The 21,909-nt window shown below is 48.0% G+C and overlaps 1 protein-coding gene across 9 annotated transcripts in view; it reads right to left on the reverse strand.

The window, feature by feature from the left end:
- The window catches only part of IQSEC3 (IQ motif and Sec7 domain ArfGEF 3), a 112,469-nt gene that overhangs the window by 69,311 nt on the left and 21,249 nt on the right, over positions 1-21,909 (reverse strand). For 8 of the 9 annotated variants that reach the window (XM_070409519.1, XM_070409518.1, XM_070409517.1 and 5 more), the window contains exon 2: positions 5,980-6,063. In XM_070409519.1, the coding sequence (XP_070265620.1) occupies positions 5,980-6,063 (84 nt within the window). Of the gene's footprint in view, positions 1-5,979; positions 6,064-21,909 lie in introns of those variants that run through there. The other variant, XM_070409525.1, reaches the window with a different exon arrangement.

Consider the following 21,909-nt stretch of genomic DNA (forward strand, 5'->3'; position numbering starts at 1 on the left):
TTCTAACATGGGAATAATAATAACATTTTATAAGCTTTTAGTGAGAATGACATAATACTTGTGCCGCACCTAAGCAAGTGCTCACTAATGACAGCTTGTATTCTCCTTCCCTCTCCCACGGGTGAGGGACACAAAATACAACTAGTGGGAGGAATTCTCCGATCATCTCCAAATGCCGCTGACAGGAAGTTGTCTGTCCTCACTAGCAGCTCTTTGAAGGTGGGCCCGACCTAGCCTCACTCACACGGTGTAGCCCTCTGCTCAGCCCCACAGTTTCCTAAGTACCCTCCGGTGGCAGCCTAGGCCTCATGAGGAGACCAGTTGTAGAAGAAGGCTCAAGGCCTGGGAGGGAAGATACACAAGGAAATTGGCTGGACAAGTACTTGACTCCGAACACGAGTTTCACAGCCCGGCTGAGGAAAGTCCTCTGAACAAAAGGTCAAACATCATGACAAGACAAAGCTTCCCGAACACTTGCTGGAAGTAGTGTGGGTGCCCACTGCAAGGCATCACAGTGTTTTGACATCTCTTGTTTTTGTGCCTACTGAGTCTGGCAGGGAAGACACAGCTGGAGCAAAAGGCATGGGGAGGTGAAGTGACAGGCCACACAGTTCCCTGGGGGACAGATTTCGCTAGCTCTCGGATCAAATTCTGCCATCTTGTGTGGCACCCGCAGGTAAGGAGCCCAGCCAAGGTGGACTCTGCTTAACTACACGAGGTCCTCAGAAGACTGGCGAGCACATTTGCTCAAAAAGCCCAAATAAGAAGGAGCAGCCCCTCCCCTAACCCTGCTGTGTCCCACACCAGACAGAGTCCTCAGTCTCCAGAGTCCCACATGGGCCAAGCAGGCAGGCGCCCCACTCCAGGGCAGGGCATGGAAAGGTTTACAGCCCTGGGTCAGGTCCCATGATCTCAACGCTTGCAAAGGCTTCTGGGAACTAACCACTGGCCTGCCCCCAGCAAGCCCTCACCCCAGGGCTTGGGAGGGAAGCTAAGGCTTCTCTGTACCTCTAGGGACTGGGAGCACACAATTCTGCAGCCTCAGAACGACCCACCCCCTCCTACTGGTGGGTGGGCAGGTTTCCCAGCAGCCTCTCAGCCTCGGACGTGACAAACAGAGTAGGCACTGACACCAAAGCTCCCAAGCCCAGCGGTTTGAAGACTAAACTGTATTGACTGAGAATTTAATTGCTCCATAAAGGCTGAGTAAACTTGGAGGGTCTATTGATCATGCCTCAGGCAGGCTGGGGATAGAGGGAAGTCCCCAGATGCAAAGGACAGCGCCAGCTAACTCAGGGCTCCCCCTGACAGCCATCCTTGGAAGGGTGTCCCTTCCTCAGGGGCCTCAGTCTCTGCCGCTCACACTCTTCGGGCTGGTTAGCAGGTGACAGACAAGAGGGGTGGAGGCACCAGGAGGTTCTGGTTAGGGCAGGGGGCTTTCTCAATGAATGTTTGCAGTCAGTGGGAAATGCAGGCCACAGTATCCTTATTTTTTAACGGGGGCACATGAAAAACTCAGTACAGAGAAAAATAAAACCCCAGAAGCTTGTGCACTAACATATTGACAGTGGTTAATTCTATCTGACTGGATTCAATTTTTATTTTCTTTATGTTCCTGTATTTTCCACATATCCAACAACTAGCAAGTGTGTAACTTGTAATCAGAGAAAATAAATGTTATTTAGGATTTAATGAAATGTCTCAAAGAACTTCTCCTATGCTATTCAATAAAAAACTCCTAGCAGCAGCTCTGTGCAAAGAGGTTACGTTTTGGAGTTAGACCTGGGCTCACCTTCCAGCTCCAGACTGATTCGCAGTGGTCCCTCTATCAAGGTACCAAACTTCTCTCCTTCCCAGATTCCCTATCTGTCAATGGGAGTAGCAGTATCTCAAAGAATTCGATGAGACAAAATATTGAGCGTGCTCAGTGCAACAACCCTGGCATGTCCAATAAATATTGTGTTGAATAAATGTGAGTCTCTCTTCCATCCTGGAGCAGGACAGGGTGGTTGAGAAGGAAGGCCCAAATATTGGGGGTGAGTCAGTTCGTTTGCTGAGGCCCGGAATGCCATCATCCACACTCCTATCCCCTCCTCGTCCCCAGGGCTGGGGGTTGTTCTGTTTCCTCCCTAGCACCTCCTCTCTCTGATCTCCACCCCTCCAACCTCCCGAAATTGCCCTCATAGAAGCCAGTCTTCCTCATCTTGCCTCATTGCCACCCATGGAGACAAATGGGCTAGATGCCGGGAGGCAGCTGGCCAGCGCCAGGGTCGTTGTTCCAAATGTCACTGAGAGCCTGAGAGGGAGCCCCCCCCCCCCCCCCCGAGGGAGCCCCCCGCCCCCCGCCCGCCCCATAAAAAGTAGGGCTGCAATTACTAGTCTATTCAATTCCCCAGAATAAAGCCTTGCCGTCAGCTAGCAGCGGGAAGGAGCTGGGAAGGGGGATGAAAGAGGCTGGCACGGCCTGCTGCCCCCTGGCTGGCTCTGGGCCCAGTTCTCACCTGAGGGCCTATTACCCTAGTAAGCATAAGCTGTTGCCTAGGGATGTGTGTGCCTAAGCACAATGGAGCCCATGATAACTCTGTGCCAGCCCCATAACTGTTCCATTGTACCCAGGACACAATGCCTACCACTCAGCCTCCCCTTTGTGAGACAGCAGCTGCCGGACCTGCTCTTCCCACTTCTGGGAGCATCACCTCCTGGCAGGCTCCAGGTCCCCAGAGAGATTTCTCCTGAGCCCATCCCCCAAAGGCTGCTCTACAGGTGGCGGGGGAGGCTGTGCTAGCACACACTAAGAGGCTGGAGCAACCCCCTCTTTGGAAGGAAGTGAGGATCTATCTGGGGCCCTGGGGCTCTCCCCTGGGCTGAGGGTTTGCCTCAGGCGGCAGCAGCAGCTCCTCTCTACGAGGATCAGCTGTGGGTGATAGGCTTACACAGATCAGCTGCCACTGCAGCCCCCAGGGCATGAGCCCAGTGGCTCATAGAAAGGGATTCTTGCTCAGTCCCACAGCTTGGGGTGGGTGCAGGGAGGGGACAGGCACCCCCTCACACTTGTGCTGGCCTTGGTCACCACTGGCGTCAGAGTACAGAAGAAGAAGGTAAGGGGGTCTCTGTGGCCAACTCTGAGGTCATACAAGAAAGGCCCCAATGACCCTAGATCTGATGATTGGTTTGGATTCCTTATATTGGTGCCCTCTGTAGAGATCAACTGGCTAATTCCTAGAAATTCTCGGAGGAGCTTGAGGCTGGCTGAGCTGGTGGGAAACCAGACTGACCAGTGGGGAGGAGCCTGGCTTGTCTTGGAGGCTCTGTGACACGCCCACCCTGAGCTGGCCCTCAGCCTGTTCTCTGACCTCTACTTCCTTGTAGAGAAACTCAAGGGGTGGTGGCGGCGGGGGGAGCTTGAGCTACACTGGAGGCGGGACGGATTCAGAACTGTGAAGGAGTCACGGATAGGGTTGGGAGCAGGGATGTTGGGAGTCTGATGGGAGAAAATTTATCTCAGGATGCAATTCTCCCAAGAATCCAAGAATAGACAGATTGACTGACACATACACTGTCAGAAAACATCGAGGTAGCCTTCTTCCAGAGAAGCCGAGAAACTGTCATCAGAGAGACAGACAGACAGACAGACAGAAACACACTCTAGGAAACTACAAACCAGACAGACAGGACAACTTGGAATACCTGGGAACGGAGACAGACAACAGCTGGACCAACTTGGGTGCAAGCCTCCCTGCCCCACCCCGAGGGGAGGGCTGCCATAGGCAGCACTTACAAGCCCCTCCCTGAACCTTCCACCCACCTCCCTCCCTCCTTAGAGCACCTCCACCCAACCTTGGGGCCTGCCCTTCAATAGGTTTCCTACCATCTCACCCCAAATCTTGAAAAAGAACCCGATTCCCTTGGAGCCCAGGTCCCATAGGGGCAGCACCCTTCCCCGCCTCCACATACACCGGCCTCTCTCTCACCCCTTCCTACCAGGAGCCAGACCGCAGGGTGGGTCCAGCAGAAGAGTGTTAGCACGTGAAAGAGTGGGAGGGGTGAGTGCAAGAGAGAGGAAGGACCAAGGAAAACTCAAGGGAAGATTTCTGTTGCTGGGGCCCGTGGCGCTGACTTTGTGAGGGTATGAAGTTACCCATCCTCACCAATGCCTGGTGCTCAGGGAGCAGCAATTGCCTGTCCACTGAAATGAGTTGGACTGAGGGGATGGGAGGCAGACTACACAGCTTTCCTTGCTTCTCCTTCACTGCCAGGGAGGACATCTTTCAGGAAGAAGACTCAGCCACGTGTCTGAACAGTGACAGCTCATGGAAGGAGCCAGGGCTCCCTATCTCTTTCCCCCCAGACCACCCTCACACCACTCCACCCTCTGTCCTCTCTCCTTTCTCTCCACTTTCTCATTCTCCCATTTCTCTTCTTCCTTTCAGTTTCCAGGTGAGCCATTTCCCATTTGGAGGCATCGCGATGTCCCACTAGATGGGGAGCTCCTTGTGTCCCCGCACAGAACGTGGCACAGAGACCGCCCAGGGCATGGCACAGGGCCTGGTCCTTCCCTTTGCCTTCCATCCTCTAACGTGGTCGGCTGCAGGGAACACATGCCTCCTGAAGCCCTGGACTGAAGGGTCTGGAGGTGTTACTGTGGCCCCACTGCCATAGTTCCCTCCTCAGTGTCCTGCCTCATGCCCAGCCCCTCTAACTTCTTTAAGGGAAATGAATAGTAACACCTTCCAGGCGGTTATTTTCTGTCCTTAGCTTGACAGTCATCATCTCTGATTATCATCTAGTTATTTTCCAAGGAAGAAAGGGAACGATTATGGGATTGTTAAATCTTAAGCCTGGAAGTGGCGAGCAGGGAGTCAAACGCCGTAAGGGTGCATCTGGGCGTCGATACTTCCTGGCTGTGTGACTGCGGGCCAGTCCCTTGAGTCTCTGAGCTCACTCGTCTTTCAGGTAAGACAGTGGTTATAACACCTGCCTGGTCTTGTTCTCCTAAGCAGGCGAGCAGCTCAGTGAGGTTACATGTAAGTGCCATTTCCCAGACAGACCAAGCCCTTCATTATACTGATGTGGAACCTGAGGCCCAGGGGAGTTGTCACTTGCCCAAATTCATTCTGACAACAGGAGACTATACATGGGGGAAATTTTTGTCCCAAATCGAAGGATCATGACTGAGTGAAGTAAAGAACAAGAGAAATGTGCAGAACTGTGAGACAGAAAAATTGGTGGAAAAGAGAAGGAAATGAAGTGGAATAAGGGACAGAGACTGACGGCACACACATCAAGATGAGAGGGAGCGGAAACTGATGTGGGTGGAAAAGACGGGAATGGAGGAGCAGCAGGGCAGCCAGATAGATGAATGTGGGAGGAGAAAGATGAAAGCATGATGGAGAGAGAACACAGGGGAAGGAGACAGGAAGAAAGAGGGCGTATGAATAACCCAAAACAAGATGAAGGAGAAAGCCTGGGACAGTGACACCAAACCTTGACTTTTCACTACTCCCCGTCCTTCCCAAGTTGTCAGCTAACTCATCAAAGGTTGAAAAATCCCTGAAATTAAAGTCAGTCATCTTGTCGTCGTTATGGAAGGAGAAAAATCAGGAAGACAAATGGAAATATTTGATAGAAGAGGAAAGATGGGCACTCTCATTGGTTGAACAACTACTGAGTGCCAGCATCCTACTGTGCTCTGTAATTACAGCCACATTCATTTCCCTTGATGTTTAAAAATGTATTTTACACGGGTCACTTAGAGGGGAGCAGTATAGGAAAGGGCACAATGACCTCAAAAGTTGGGAATGGCTCATCTGGGGTCCAGAGGAAGCAAAGGGAAATGGAAGTATGAGGAAGGAGGTAAAAACAAACAAGTAACAGCACAAGACTCAAGGAAGAGGCCAAATGGTGCAGTGGTGTGTGCTTTGCTCCGAGGGGAAGGACAGTGGGTGGGCAGGGGAGGACCATCCACCAATGACTTCCCACCTTTGGGAGGCCGGGTCTGCGCAGGACGGCTTCTGCTCGGCATCGGCGGCTGGGCAGCAGAACTGGTGTAGCACGGTCTCATTCCTGAGGGCAGAGCAGAGGAAGAAGGTCAGAGCTCGGCCTGGACAGGCTGGGCCCAGCACGGCTCTCTCACCCCAAGGCCTTTCTGCCCTGAAACCTTGCCCCTGTGTCACTGAGGTCGCCAGCACAGCTCCAGGGAAAGAAGTGCAGCACGGATGCTCTGCCATCGAGGCCCAATTCAAATACCACCTCCTGCTTGCAGTGCCCCTGACTTCCTGCCAAGGGAACTCTTCCTACTTCTGCACCCCCATCCCCTCAGTAGGCTCCTCCAGTTGTATGAGCCATTTGTTTCCTCTGTCTTTTATCATTATCATAGTTCTTTATAACCCTGTTCCCCACTAAGGTCCGGCAAGGCAGAACTAGTCTACCCACCTGTGATGCACAGAATTGCATACAGTAAACATTTTAAAGCTGATCATATGCAAAGGTTCAAAGCACTCACACAGAGATCTTAGCATTGCCAGCTGAAAATCCAAGGTATGGTGCTTGATGGATTTGTTTGACACGGATGGAAAAGCAATCCAGGAGCAGAGACCTGGGCTCCAGCGCCAGCTAGCCAGCTGTGTGACACCTAGTTCACCTCTTCTGGGTCTCAGTTTATTCATTGGTGAAATAAGGGAGTTGAACTAGAGAAGTGGTTCTCAACCCTGGCTGCTTATTAGAATCACCAGGGGATTTAAAATCAACCCCTGCCTGGGCCCTATCCCCAAGGACTGACTCACTTGGTCTGGCCTGGCTTGGGTGGGGGGAGGGGGAGCGCCAGGACTTGTTATAGGTTCCCAGGTAATTCAGCCAGAATTGAGAGCAATTAGACTACCTAATTTCCAAGGTCCCTTCCGCCTCTAAAATGTTGTGATTCTAATATCCACTTTGAGTCAACTTGGGGTTTAATATTGAAATTACTTTTTCATAAGTAATGCTGTGCATTGCCTTCTCTCTCTTAGCAAGCAGTCGCTGTACTGGGCGTTATGGAGTCAGAGAATGTCAGATTTGGAAGGGCCCCCAGAGACCACCTGAAAGGGATTTGAAACTTCTTTAGCTTCAGGACACGTTGTCCAAACCCAGTCTGTACTGGAAGCTGCTAAATCTGGCTATCCTCATGGAAGAAAATAATGTTGAAGCCTACCTTAGACAAAAATAAATTCCAGAGAGACTGCATGTTTAAATGAGAATATAAAACAAGGGGAAATAAAGAAGGAACCTTAGGAATATAGCCTATGTGTTAAGGAGGCTCAAAACAAAACAGGAAACTGAAAAGCCAGTCAGAAAAAGATAAACATATCTGACTACACAAAATAAAAACATCTAGTATGAAGAAAGATACCCTATTAAATCAAAAGAAAAATGACAGAATGGGAAAATATATTTGCAACACATGTGACAGAAAGCACGTTAATATCCTACTTTGGACTCCCACAAATTCATAGTGCAAAGACAAACCCCGTAAAAAAAAATGGGCAAAGGATATGAATTCCGGTTGACACAAGAGAAAATCCAAAGAGCTGGTGAATATATGGAAAGATGCTCCACCTTATATTAAACAGGCCAATGCAAATTAAGGGAACACAGAGAAGCTATTTCCCATCCCCCAGACTGGCAAACATAAAAAATCCTCTGACCCAGCAATCCCACCTCTGGAATTTTATACCCTAGATAAGCAAGTACCAATTTATGAAGGTCTTTGTACAAAATGTTGTGACAGCCTTATTTTTACAGGATTGGGGGTGGGGGGTGAGGGGGAGAGAAATAAAACCACTAGAAATAACCCGAATCCCAATCAATCAGGGAATGGTGGCTGGGTAAACTGCGATAGCTTCATCCATACTATGGAATTATGTACTGTCTCTTGGCCTGGTGTGATTTTCCACAATATATGGCTAAATGAGAAACGAAAGTTGCAGAGAAATTATATAGTTTTGTAAAATAAATATTTACCTGTCTCCCCCAAATGCAAATTCTATACATTGTGCTATATTCACATATGTGTGCATACATAACTAAGCTATTAACATTGGTTACCTCAGCAAGATTAGAATGGGGAAAAAAGAGTGTAGGTATAAAAAGGAAAAGGAAAAAAATAGTGTAATGTTAATTGAAAATGTTAAATATACTTATGCTATTACTATATGTGCCATGCCAGCACAGCCAAGGGTTCGGTGAGCCTCAGGAGGGGCGGTGAAGGATTAAAGAAAAGACAGACAAAAGAATATAGCTGGGGCTCGGCTGATATCCCATGCCTGGATGAGAACACAGAAAAAACCCAGCCGGCAAGCTGAAGCTTTATTTTATAGTCAGAGAAAAACAAGGCAGTGGTCAATATAGTTACAATCTTCTTGTGAGTTTCACTTGTTTTGGCAGCACTTGCTGCATCTCCCACAGCCCGTTAGCTTCCTACAAGGAACTAGGGAGGGCTGTGAGGTTAAGCTTAATTACACTAAGAGGGCTCTGCGCTCCAAGCTGGGACTTGTTTGTGGCCCTGCCACAGGTCAGTCCGAGGCTTGACCCTAGAGCCGCTCCCTACACTATAAATACATTAAAATTGAATATGTACCTGAACAAGGACTAGCAAGTGTTAGAAACCAACACAAATATTAATGTCACTTCAGAATGAAGCAGGGGCGATTTTATGTTGGATTTTTATTAATTTAATAAATTAGTGATTATAGATTATGAATAATCTATAAATTATAGATTAATATTTATTATAACTAATATAGCTTTTTAAAAGGGCAATGAAGCAATAATTGAATTTGACCCCTCATTTTACAATTGAGAAGGCTTAGGCCTAGAGTTGGGGAAGTGATTTGTCTAGAGTTGTTCCCTGACCAAAGTTCAATCTTCCAGTCAACCCTACCATTCCCGCCCAGCCCAGGCATTCTGGGGCAAAACAGAGCCTTTAGAGAATTGTCTTGTGATACCCCCTGAGGGCCACCTGGCATGAGAAAAGGGGGAAGGAGGAAGGTGGAGACAGGGCAGATGGGCTCAGAGGCCAAACAATGGAGGGGTAGACCCAGGTGTGTAGCTAATGCAGAGAACCTACCTCTTCACCCCAGTTCCTACCACTAAGTGCACCTCTGTGCCAGAACAGGTTCAGAAATCTGGCAAAAGCCTGTGAGAACCTAGGCAGAGAGGCACAGCTTGTTCACCACCCGCCACACTCCCATTTCAGGAAAGAGAGCGCATGCAGACACCGTCACAAGATGTTTGATCCTGCCCATTTCTGAGAAGCATCCTCCCAGGCTGGGAGCTGCTCCTCAGACCAGGCACTGAGGCAGGCTCCAGATGGTTTTTCCAGGTCCCCAGACTCAGCTGTGTGGGCCCAGGCAATGGGTGCCATAAGCCTGGATGTCCCCAAGTCTGTCCACACCTCAGGCTTGGGATGGCAGTGCTATTGGGGTTGTACTCTCTTTTGTGGTTCATGCTAATGGGGCCCCTGAGGACAGTCCAGCTGAGAGGAGAAGCTTGCCTTCAGCCCTTCTCCAGTTTCTCCTCTATCTACCTCCTGCCCCATAAGCCTCCTAAGCCTGGGCGTGGAACCTCCCTTTTTGCCTTCACTTGGGGTTTCGTTCATGATGAATTATAAGTCCTATTCTGCCCACCTCTGACCAGTCTGGCCACCTCTCCTGACCAAAGTCATGGTCCAAGTGCCCTGACCTAGGCAAGTCTTAGCTTAAGTTGGCTGAATATTGCTTTTAGCCTCCCAGACTCTCCTTCTCTCCACCCTAAAGAAGAAACCTAACAAAGGGACCCAAAGAATTAATTGCCATTAAAAACAAAATTGGAGCCCTGACCAGTGTGGCTCAGTTGGTTGGAATATCATCCTGTGTACCCGAAGGTTGCGGGTTAGATTACCAGTCAGGGCACATACCTAGCTTGGAGGTCCCATCCCCACAGTCAGGGCGAGTACAGGAGGCAACATTGATGTTTCTAACTGAGAAAAACATCAGACCAAACTAAATTAAGGACACTCTACAAAATATCTGACCAATACCCCTCAAAACTGTCAAGTTAATGAAAACCAAAAAGAGCTACAAACTGTCACAGACCAGAGAAAACTAAGGAGACATGACAACTGTCATGTGGTACCCTGGATGCAATCCTGGAACAAGAAAAGGATATTAGTGACAAAACTAATAAAAACAAAGTCTAGAGTTTTGTAGATAGATAAATAGATGATAAAGATGGGGCAGCAAAATGCTAATAATTGTGTATTTTTCTATATTTTTATGGATTTCAAAGAGGAATGGAGAAGGAGAGAGAGATAGAAACATCAATGATGAGAGAATATCATTGTTTGGCTGCCTCCTGGATGCCGTCCCCATTGCGAATCGAGCCCACAACCTGGGCATGTGCACTGACCTGGAATCAAACCGAGACCTTCTGGTTCATAGGTCAACGCTCAACCACTGAGCCACACTGGCAGGACTAATAATTGTATTTTACTACTTTATAATGTTTGCTATATGGCACATATAATTCTAAGCACTTTTCATGTATTGAGTTAATTCTCACAAAACATTCTCATCACTATGCAGATGAGGAAAGTGAGGCATAGTGAGTTTGTGAACTGCTGATGAAATATTATACATTCAACATATGTTTCATTTCTTATGGCTACTCTTAGGGTATGTTTTATAGTCCCCCCCCTTTTTTTTTTTTTACAATTGAGAAAACCAAGACTCAGAGGAGGTAAGTGACTTGCCCAAGGTCACACAACTGGTTAGTAGGAGAGCCTAAACCCCAGTCAGGCTTTGGAATCATATAACCCTCAGCTCACCCCTGAGTAGGAGACTGGGAAGGGCTTTCTCAGAGCCCCCATGTCCCACTGTTCTGGAAGCATCATCCACATTGTAGTCTGTGGGGTTCACAGCCTAAGGCTGTGGCCCTTGGGAATTCTGGAGCTGGAGGGGACCCAAGGATTTAGGCAATGGAAGAGCCCCTCTGAAGAAGGAACACGACCCATTCTGAGTTCTTGGCTCTTGAAATTCCGAAGGAGGGAAGTTTGTGGTATCCAGGCCAAAAGTTTGTTTCTTGGATTCTTAATTCCAGGGCCCATGCTTTTAGGCAGAATCCAGTCCTTCCTGGTTTTAGCGATCTCAAGTGCCCCAAACTGATGAATATTGAGGGATAGCTGGATTGTAGGCGGATGTGGTGAAACCTAAATGTGGGGCAGCCCAGACCCACAAAGAGGAAAGTGATGTGTGTTCTATCCCTGGTCATGCTGGGGGTGGGGCTGGGGAGGAGAGGAGTGAAGCGAGAAGCAGCTGGCTGAGGGAACTTCAGGCATCACCCAAGTAAGATGGGGTTAAGGGTCCTCAAAAGAAGGCATTGTGGACCTGAAGGCAGAGGGGAACCTCAGGCTCAGCCAGAAAAGGACCCTTTTCTTAACTAGGAAACTGGCAAGAGAGTGGTGGTGCTGCGGAGACCTGCAGGGCCAGGTGGTGGCTGGAAGGGGAAGAAAACAGAGCTACAAGGAGCTGATTACAGCTCTGCCAGGGACAGTCGGAAACTATGGGGGCTGCGCACCTATAACTCCCACATCTATATTTAGTCTGAGGCTCAGGATTCCACTGCTGGGCCACGAGAACAGTTGAGTCGTTTAGAGGAACTGATGATGTGTGCAGTCCTGCCTGGGTGAAGCTGGCAAAGGGATGGAGAAGGGAATTCCCTGGAGGAGAATCAAGGAGGAAAAGCCAGGGACCTAGTGAGGCAACTTTGAATTAAAAAAAACAACAAACCCTCCCCTTCACCAAGTAGAAGAAGGCAGATCAACCCCAGTCTTTGAAAGGAAAACAGGCAGGGAATGTCTCTACAGGCGCTGTCTTGAACTCCAGTAAAAGGGAGAAACCGAAAATCATTTCCAGTCACCTCCCCACCCCCATTCATCCTGGTACCCCCCATCACTAGTGCTGGGAGAGCCTGAAGACTGAGTTCCTTTTCCCCCCACTTTCTCTTAATTTTTTCACCTCCTCTAAGAAGCCTTCTCTAGCTAAAAGTGATGAATAGGAGGAAAAGATACCCTCATTTCCTCAGAAATCACTGCTATTACAGGGGGTGGGTGAAGGTGGGGGGAGAGGGTAAATCTACAGAACAACTTTGAAAATCAAGAACAACTTGTAGGACACACTGTGTGCTTTCAAGATTTACAATGAAGCTACCAAAATTAAGACAGTTTGGTGTTGGCATAAGGACAGACATGCAGAGTGATTGAATCAAACAGAGGGGCTGGAAATAGAAAAAAAAAAATTTCTATTGGTTCTTGGTAAAAGTATCAAGATAATTGAAAGGAAAATGATAACCTTTTTAACAGACAGTGCTGAAACAATTGGGTCTCCATAGGGGGGGAAAAAGTACTTTAACCCATGCCTTGCCCCATGTATAAAAATTAATACAAAATAGATTATAGATGAAAAAAAAATAACAGATAACCCAGCCGGTGTGGCTCAGTGGTTGAGCATCAACCTATGAAACAGGGGGTCATGGTTGGATTCCCCAATTCCCTGGCAGATCGGGTTCAAACCCCAGTAGGGGGTGTGCAGGAGGGGCAGCCCATCAACGATTCTCTCTCCTCATTGATGTTTATATCTCTTTCCCTCTCCCTTCCTCTCTCTAAAATCAACAAAAAAACAACCATATAGATAAAATTATAAAACTGCTAAAAAAAACAACAACATGGAATAAAATCTGGGACTTTTGAATATGCAGAGATTTCCTAGGTAGGAAATGAAAAGCACAAACCATAAACGAAAAAAATCCATAAATTAGACTTCATCAAAAATTTTTAAAATTTTCTTTTTGAAAGACACTATTAAGAAAAATAAATAATTCTTTCTTAAATTTCATTTTTCAATTATTGTTGACATTCACTATTATTTTACACCAGAGACCCAGGGTCTCTTAGCCTGGCCTGCACCCTCTCACAATCCAGGGCCCCTTGGGGGATGTTGGACTGCTGGTTTCAGTCTGATCCCTGAAGGCCAGGTTGAGGGACCCCACTGGTGCACGAATCCACGCACTGGGCCTCTAGGATGCATATAAGATCTTTGGTTAATCTCTTCCTCCCCTCCTCACTCCCCGCTTGCCCCTGAGATTCATCAGTCTGTTCCATGTTTCCATGCCTGTGCATTGAGCGTCTGACCCCTGGTGGTCAGTGCACATCATAGCTACCAGCCAAATGGTCGAATGGTCACTTAGGTTTTTATATCTATAAGATGACCTAAAGACTCAAGTAAACATTTCTCCAAAGAAGACATACACATGATCAACGGGTATATGAAAATATGCTCAAAGTCACTGCTCATCAGGGCAATGAAAATCAAAACCACAATAAGATATTACCTCATACCTGTTAGGATGACTATTATGAAAATAAACAAATAAAAGACAACAAGTGTTGGCAAGGATGTGGAGAAATTGGAACCCTTGTACACTGTTGCTGGGAATGCAAAATGGTGCTATGGAAAACAGTATGGTTGTTCCTCAAAAATTAAAAATAGAACTACCATATGATCCAGAAATCCCATATCTGAGTATTTATTTAAAAGAACTGAAATCAGGATCTCGAAAAGATATTAGCATCCCAGGATCATCGCACCACTGTTAACAATAGCCAAGATTCACAAACAACCTAAATGTCCATTGATGGATGAATTAATTTTTAAAAAGTATATGCATTCAATAGAATATTATTCAGCCTTAAAAATGGAAATTCTCCAATATGTCATCATATGGATAAAATCTGAAGACATACTAAGCAAAATAAACCAGTCACAGAAGGACAAATACTACATTATCCTACTGATATGAAGTATCTAAAATAGTCATACTTATAGAATCAAAGACTAGTATGCCGGTTACCAGGGGCCAAGGGAGAGGGTAAAATGGGAAACTGCTAATCAATGGGCATAAACTTTCAGCTATGCAAGATGAAGTTCTCGAGATCTGCTGTACAACATTGTGTCTGTAGTTAACAATACTGTATTGTACACTTAAAGTTTGTTAAGAGGGAAGATCTTGTGTAAAGTGTTCCTACCACAATAAAATAAAATAAAATTAAGAAGTTAAACATCAATGCTTTGGTTTGAATATTTGTTTTTTCAGTTGTATGACTGAAATGAGTGGTTCCCACCTTGTGAGCACCTGAGCCCTGCCAGGAGAGTAGGAGTGAGAGGTAGCTGGTTCTGAGTTAATACAAGGAGTGCACAAACATTTATGCACACCAAGCATTGTCTGTAAATTAGTGATATATCCTGCACACATAAGGATGTTGTATTCTAAATGGATGCAGAAGAATTAGTATCAACAAAATAAAGATTGATGTTATAAAACAACATTAATTGGTAAATGGATAAAATTGTAGTACATCTATACAATGGAATACTAGTAAGCAATAAAAAGGGATGAGCTACACGTGCATGCATCAACATGGATGAATTTCAAAAGGGTTATACTAAGTGAAGGAAGCTAGACACAAAAGTCTACACACTGTATGATTCCATTTAGAGGACATTCTAAAATAGAAAAAACTATAGTGATAGAAAGCAGATCAGTTTTATTGGTATAAGGGGGGTCAAACTACAAAAGGGAAGAAGGGTCATTTGGGGTGATGGAAAATTTCTATCACTTGATTGAGATCATGGTTACACAACTGGAGACATTTGTCAAAACTTATCAAACTATACACTTAAAATGGGTAAATTTTATTATATATAACTAGAGGCCCAGTGCATGAAAATTCATGCACTGGAGGGGGGGGTCCCTCAGCCCAGCCTGCCCCCTCTCACAATCTGGGAGCCCTCAGGGGCATGAGGTGACCCAGTGATCAGGGGAAGGCAAAGCCCGTGTCACACCTCTGCTGCTGCCACTGCCAGCAGTGCAAACCTCAGCCAGCCCTGGTTACTTGAGCCTCAGGCGGCCCTGGGCAGCTGGGCAGCCACCATCTGAGGCTTCCCTGCACTTTGGGTGGCCCTGGGAAGCTGCCATCTGAGGCTTGCCTGCACCTCAGGCGGCCCTGGGTGGATGGGGGTCTGAGGGCGGGTCCGGGTGCACTGTGTGCCTGCCACCCCTCCTCCCCCCCCACCCCCCACGGCAGGGCTGAAAGGACTGGGGACTCCGGTGGGGCTGAGGGGACTGGGCGCTGCCATTTTGTGATGGTGTGACAGTCAATTTGCATATTCCCTCTTTATTAGATAGGATTGTACCTTAATACAACTGACATTTTTAAAAAACCAAAATCTTTTTCTTCCCCTTCTCACTTCTTGATACTCCAAGAGGCTTTAGAATAATCTCTTTCCTAACTTCCCTCCTCCCATTTCTCCCCAGATCACCTAATTATTAACTCCCCTCCAAGCAGCAGGGGAAAACACTGTATTTTCCCTTCCGTCCAACTGCTAGATTGGATTTTCAGAGACCAGATGGCTTATAACTGAGCCAAAGGAGTCCAGGAGGCCAGAAACTAGGACAATGAGAAAATCAGGGGTTGGGATGGTTGAATGGGGAAAATGTGGACCAGGGCCTGAAAGTGCAGTAGTAACAGTGCTGAGGAGATGGGGACCCCGCCCCCACTCCACCACTGCTGGCCCTCAGGAGTGTTGGGTCAGTCTTGGTAAATGGGGCTCTTATTCCTGCCTGGTTTCTTTCACTGAGTTGTGGGGACTCAGTAAGACTTTGAATGTGAAACTGCCTTGGGAGAAACATAATAAAACCCTTCATAGATGCAAAATCGTATTGTGACTATTACTGATATTATTAGTCTTTGCCACCATGGAACTCAGCAGAGATCTCCCAGGATGTCATCTTGAAGTCCTTCTCTCTAGTCCCTACCCCCCTCCTCCAGGAAGGCCTGGGGGCTGTGAGGGAAGATTTCCTTTGCTCATTGGTAGAATCTGCCACTGCATGGTCTTCCACGAAAAGTTTTGGAAAGATTTTAACAAGGCTGGTGATTACAGCTGTTCCAGCAACTAGGAGCAAAAGACAACAGAAAATATCACCTTGGTGGTATCCAGGTCCGGGAGGACAACCTGGCTCAGTGTTCATTGTTCAGTCCTGACAAAGTCTGAATCTCGGTGGGGACCTCACACTTACTTGGATTTGCTTCTTTTATTCTCTGTTCACTTTCTTTTGGGAGAGTTTCAAAGGTCACTTAGTCCATGCCCACAAGGAATAGAAGGTTACAGACTCCTAGAGAGAGTTCCTGCCTCTCCTTTTCAGAGAGCCTTTCCCTGAAAACACGCTGCAGGCTCTTCAGATGTTCATATGAAGAGAAGGCCTTTGGTCTTGTGTACCCTGTGTTTCACTCCTGTGTTCTCAGGAGCCCCACTGCCCCAGAGGCGGCCCCAGGGGACACTCTGAGATCAGAGGAAAGTGGAGAGGGAGGGCAGGGCAATAGAACCTTACACTGCAACCCACGCAGCTCTGATTTGGTCTGTTTTACCTACTAGGGATGCCCCTTAGGTTTAACTTGGGGATAAAAGTTTCCTGTTGTTTTTCGTTTTTTGTTTAAAAAACACACAAAACAGCTGGGAAAGGATTCTTCTAACCCAGCGGTTCTCAACCTGTGGGTCGCGACCCCTTTGGCGGTCGAATGACCCTTTCACAGGGGTCGCCTAAGACCATCCTGCATATCAGATATTTACATTATGATTCATAACAATAGCAACATTACAGTTATGAAGTAGCAACGAAAATAATTTTATGGTTGGGTCACAACATGAGGAACTGTATTTAAAGGGCCAGAAGGTTGAGAACCACTGTTCTAACCCAAAGCCTGCTACTGCAGCTCCCTAGATCGCAGCCAATCACAGCTCCTCTTGGGGAGGAGCTGCTGGCAGCCCTTTGGGTAGTGGCGCCTTGCCCTCTCTTTCTCATTGCCTGGAGGAAGACCCCTTAAGTACTCCTACCTAACTCCTCTGTACAAATTCTGCCTTCGTTTCCTCGTCTGTAAAATGGGGTTAGTAACAGAACTTTACAGTGTTGTTTTGAGGATGAAATGAGTTAAAACATGTAAAGCACTTAACAGAACTTGGCACATAGTGAATGCTTAATAAATGTCAGCTGTTATTCATATCTTATTTCTGCCAGTCTTGCCTCTGTCCCTTTGATCTCAGGGAAGAGGTGTTCCTCTTCTCCAAGCCCCATCCAGTCTCTCCTGCTCTTCGTCCTTGGTCCCCTACTGTCTTCAGTGCTGTCATTCTCATAGGCCTTTTCTCTTCAGCATATAAATATGCTCAGATCTCTCATCCTAAACTACTGTTTTTCCCTACAACTCTTCCCTTCGTTCTTCAGCCAGCCTTTCAGGAAGAGCTGTCTGTGTCCAGGGACTTCTTTCATCTCGATCTCCTGCCAACTTGCTGGCATACAGTTCTTCCCCCAGAACTCTCACTGGGGAAGCCCCCAAGGATCTAGTTGCCCAACCCAGTGGAATTTGTCAGTTCCTAATTGACTTTTCTTAGTTATTGATTGGCCAAACCTTCCTTCTTGTAAACCTCCTCCCTTGACTTCCAGGGAAGTGTTCTGCCTGCTCCTCCTTGTTTTCATGGTGATAGGAGGAAATCAGCCACCGCGCTGAGAGGAGCCCAAACAAGTCCACAGAGAGGTCCATGTGGGAAGGAACAAACAACCACCACCAGCTCACCGGCCATTTGGTGACCATCCTGAAAACGAATCTTCCAGCCTTAGTCAAGCCTCTCCAACTGATGCCACGTGGGCAGAAAAGAACTGTCCCTAACAAGCAGATTTCTAAGCAAAACAGATACTTACTGATGTATTAAGTTCCGGGATGGTTGGAAGACACTAAGTTGGGGTGCTTTATTATGCATCTCATAGTGGATGATAGTTGTGGGCCTGTCTCCCCAACTAGACTCTAAGCTGCTTCAGGGAGAGACATCTCTGCATCAGATATTGATTGACACCTATTAGCCCTGCGAGGTAGGTATCAATGTTGCCATTATTCCCTTTTTACAGATAAGAAAATTGAGGCTGAGGGAAAGGAAGTGGCTCTATTCAAACTGCAAACAGTGGGCCCCATCCCCTTTTCACAATTCCTTAAGAAGGCGCCAAGGCACCCTTTTCCCACAGAAAAGATCATCTCTCCTCCTTAGTGTCTCCACACAGAGCTCAGAAGACAATGAACACTCCATAATTGCTTGCTTGTCCAATGATTTACTGAGCACACTTACTGCCTGCCAGGAACTTGACATACAGCAACTATAACACAAGAGTTTTACAGATGAGTAGTGAAATTTAGTAACACGGTCAAAGGCACACTGCTAAGTAGAGGCTGAGGTAGGAATTGAACCCAGGCCTGGTCCCAGCCCCCACATTATTCTACACCCACAGAAGAGGCTCTGGTGTCCAGTGGGCCAAATAAGAGGCCTGGGTTCAAATTCTAGAGAGATCTAGCTGTGCGGTTTGGGGCTGGTCACTTGAGCTCTCTGAGCCTATTCCAGGGGTGGGCAAACTTTTTGACTCGAGGGCCACAATGGGTTCTTAAACTGGACCGGAGGGCCGGAACAAAAGCATGGATGGAGTGTTTGTGTGAACTAATATAAATTCAAAGTAAACATCATTACATAAAAGGGTACGGTCTTTTTTTTTTTTTAGTTTTATTCATTTCAAACGGGCCGGATCCGGCCCGCGGGCTGTAGTTTGCCCACGGCTGGCCTATTCCCTTCCCTATGAAGTCCACTACCTCACTGCGCTGCTTTGAGTGTCGTAAGAGGTAACCCGCATGAAACTCTGTGGGTGATGCAGCGTGCAGGCAGCATGGGGTTGCTGGTTGTTACTGCAATGGCCCATCCCATGGACCACCACCATGTCCATTTTTAAATCGGATTGTTTATTCTTGCTAGTGAGTTGTCTGAGTTCTTTATATATTTTGGATATTAACCCCTTATCACATATATGATTTGCAAATATTTTCTCCCATTCCATCGGTTGCCTTTTCATTTTGTTGATGGTTTCCTTTGCTGTGCAGGAGCTTTTTAGTTTGATGTAGTCCCACTTGTTGATTTCATGCTTTTGTGGCCTATTGCATTCCTTATCACATTCACCACAGTGGTGGGCACACAGTGCTGCCTCTTCCTTCCATTACAGCACTTCACCGTTTATACAGCATTTTCTCACACAGCTCCTTTTCATCTTTGTACCGCTTGTGAGTTACACCTAGGTACTCCCCTTGGCAAAGATGTGACCTGGTTTTCCAGTGGCCACACAGGGTGGAACAGTATTGCATTGAGGTCCTCTGGTCCTAGGAGTGCTCCATCATGGAGCAGTGAGGAAGGAACAAATACTGGAAGGAGGACATTCATCAGGCTCTTTCTCAAACCATAGGAGGTAGCTCAGCTCCACGGGAAGCCGGCAGGTTATATAGGTTTGGCCACTGGGATGGCTCTGGAATCTTAGACAGATTATCTGACCTTCTTCAGCCTCTGTTTCCCCAGCTGTAAAGGGGAGGTCATAGAAGAAACTGTCTCATAGGGTTGCTGTGAAGGTCCAACAAGATAATCCATACTTGCTTAGTGTACAATGCTTAGCACATAGCAGGGCAACATAGAACATCTGGAACATGCACTGGTATGGGGCACAGGAAGTTCAGTGTTCAAAGCCAGTTTTAGTTAACAGCTTGGTCTGCCTGAGCCTCAGTTTCCTTACCTTAAAACAGGGTACCGTTAGCATTTACCTCCAAGTGTGATTGAGGATTAAATGAGCAGATTTATCTAAAGTGCCTAGAACTGTGCCAGGCCCAGTTATTCTGCCCCTGCTGCTTCTAGACCCGGAGTCCCTTGCCCTCAGCCCTGGAGGTGAGTACTCAAAAGCCTCACAACAATGCTGTGCGGATGGCACAGCTTCCATCTATATTTGAATTTTATGATTAAGAAACAGGCTACCGTGGATGGAAGCCTCAGCCAGAGATCCCTGGCTGCCCCAATCTCCAAATCTCCCAATTCTGCCCACTCTTCAGGGCCCAGCCAAAGACATTTCCCCTGCAAAGTCTTCCCTCGCTCATGCCATGCCCACCCCTCCTGCCCCTGCCCCTGCCCCTGCCCTTGCCCAGGCTGGAAGCACGCACCTCTGGACTCCCACAGCGGCCTCCCTGCAAGGAAGGGAAGAGGGCAGCATGCAGTTTGGGGACTGAGGAAGCCTGGCAGCTCTAGGGCTGGGTTGGGGTGGTGAGTGTTTAGCACAGGCTAAAACATCGTATTGCCAATGTCTATATGCATTTGCACCTCCCTAAACTAGAGTGAGCTTTCCAGCTCAGAGCCAGCACTGTGACCAATTCATGTCTAAGTACATCCAGTACAGATGTAGCTTGGCTCATGGCAGTAGATGCCATTTATCAACTCAATGCATGAAGAAGTCTCTATTTCTGAGGATTCTGGAGAGAAATGGTGATTAAACATGCACATGCATGAAACAGGCACATGCATGGAAAAAGCCCAAGTATGTTACCACAGAGACACCATCATCATATGTGCAAAGCAGTGTGCAAGCCCTTTCCATACATTCCCTCATTTTAATCCTCATTTTACAGATGAGGAAACTCAGAGAGACCAAGACACTTGCTTAATATCACACAGCTTTGGCATCAACCTGGCAGTCTTGGGGAAGCTTAACTCAGACCAGGAAACTGAGCGTGTAACTTGAGTGTGTCAGGAGGCCCAGAGCTCCTCCTCTCTACACTCACCACCCCAGCCCAGCCCTAGAGCTGCCAGGCTTCCTCAGTCCTCACACTGCATGCTGCCCTCTCCCCTTCCTGCCCAGGGGTGGCACTGCCAGCAACCTCGGAGCCCTTTAGCTGCCTAGATCAAGCCTATTTGTGTAAAGTCCAACACCTTTGTAGGCAGCCAGGAGGGTGCCGGCACCAGGCAGGGGTGGCTCAGCGTGAATGACAGGACTGGAGCTTGGCTGCACTTTGCCAGCTTCCTTCACAAGAGATCTCTTTATTACCTGGCAGGCGGGTACCTGGCTGCTGGGCAAAGCCAGCTTGAGAGGACAGATCAAGGCCATCTGGCCCATGCAGCCTCAGAGGCTGCTTCACACTGTGGCCTACCTCAGGATGCCAGAGCAGCAGCCCACATGGCATCACTCCCACACCCTTAATCAATGGTGAGCATGCATTGCATTTCCAGGAATAGTGAAGATAAGTTGCAATCAATAATAATGACTGCATTTGTGTAGTAGTTCTGATTTATGGAAAATGGTAGTAATATTATTATACTAGAGGCTCGGTGCACAAAAATTTGTGCACTCGGGGAGGGGGGGGGGGCGGTCCCTCAGCCCGGCCTATGCCCTCTTGCAGTCTGGGACCCCTCAGGAGATAACGACCTGCTGGCTTAGGCCTGCTCCTGGGTGGTAGAGGGCAGGCCCAATCCCTAGGTGCAGCCCCTGGTCGGGCTCAGAGCAGGGCTCATTGGGGAGTTGGGGCGCCACCCCCTGTCATGCACAGAGCAGGGCGGATTGGGAGGTTGCGATGCCACCCTCAGTCACGCTCAGGGTGGGGCCGATTGGGGGGTTGGGGCACCGCCCCCTGTCACACTCAAGGCAGGGTCGATGGGGAGGTTGAGGCACCACCCCCTGTTATGCACAGAGCAGGGCCGATCAGGGGGTTGGGGCGCTGCCCCCTGTCACGCACAGAGTAGGGCCCATCAGGCGGTTGGGGAGCTCCCCCCTGTCACGCACAGAGTAGGGCCAATAGGGGAGTTAGGGCACCGCCCCCTGTCACACTCAAGGCAGGGTCAATGGGGAGGTTGCGGCACCACCCCCTGTCACACACAGAGCAGGGCGGATCAGGGGGTTGGGGCGCCGCCCTCTATCACCCACAGAACAGGGACAATCAGGGGGTTGGGGCGC

The sequence above is a fragment of the Myotis yumanensis genome, unplaced genomic scaffold (genome assembly GCF_028538775.1).
Source record: "Myotis yumanensis isolate MYYU_CA2020_CCGP unplaced genomic scaffold, mMyoYum1.0.hap1 SCAF_3, whole genome shotgun sequence".
Lineage (NCBI taxonomy): Eukaryota > Metazoa > Chordata > Mammalia > Chiroptera > Vespertilionidae > Myotis > Myotis yumanensis.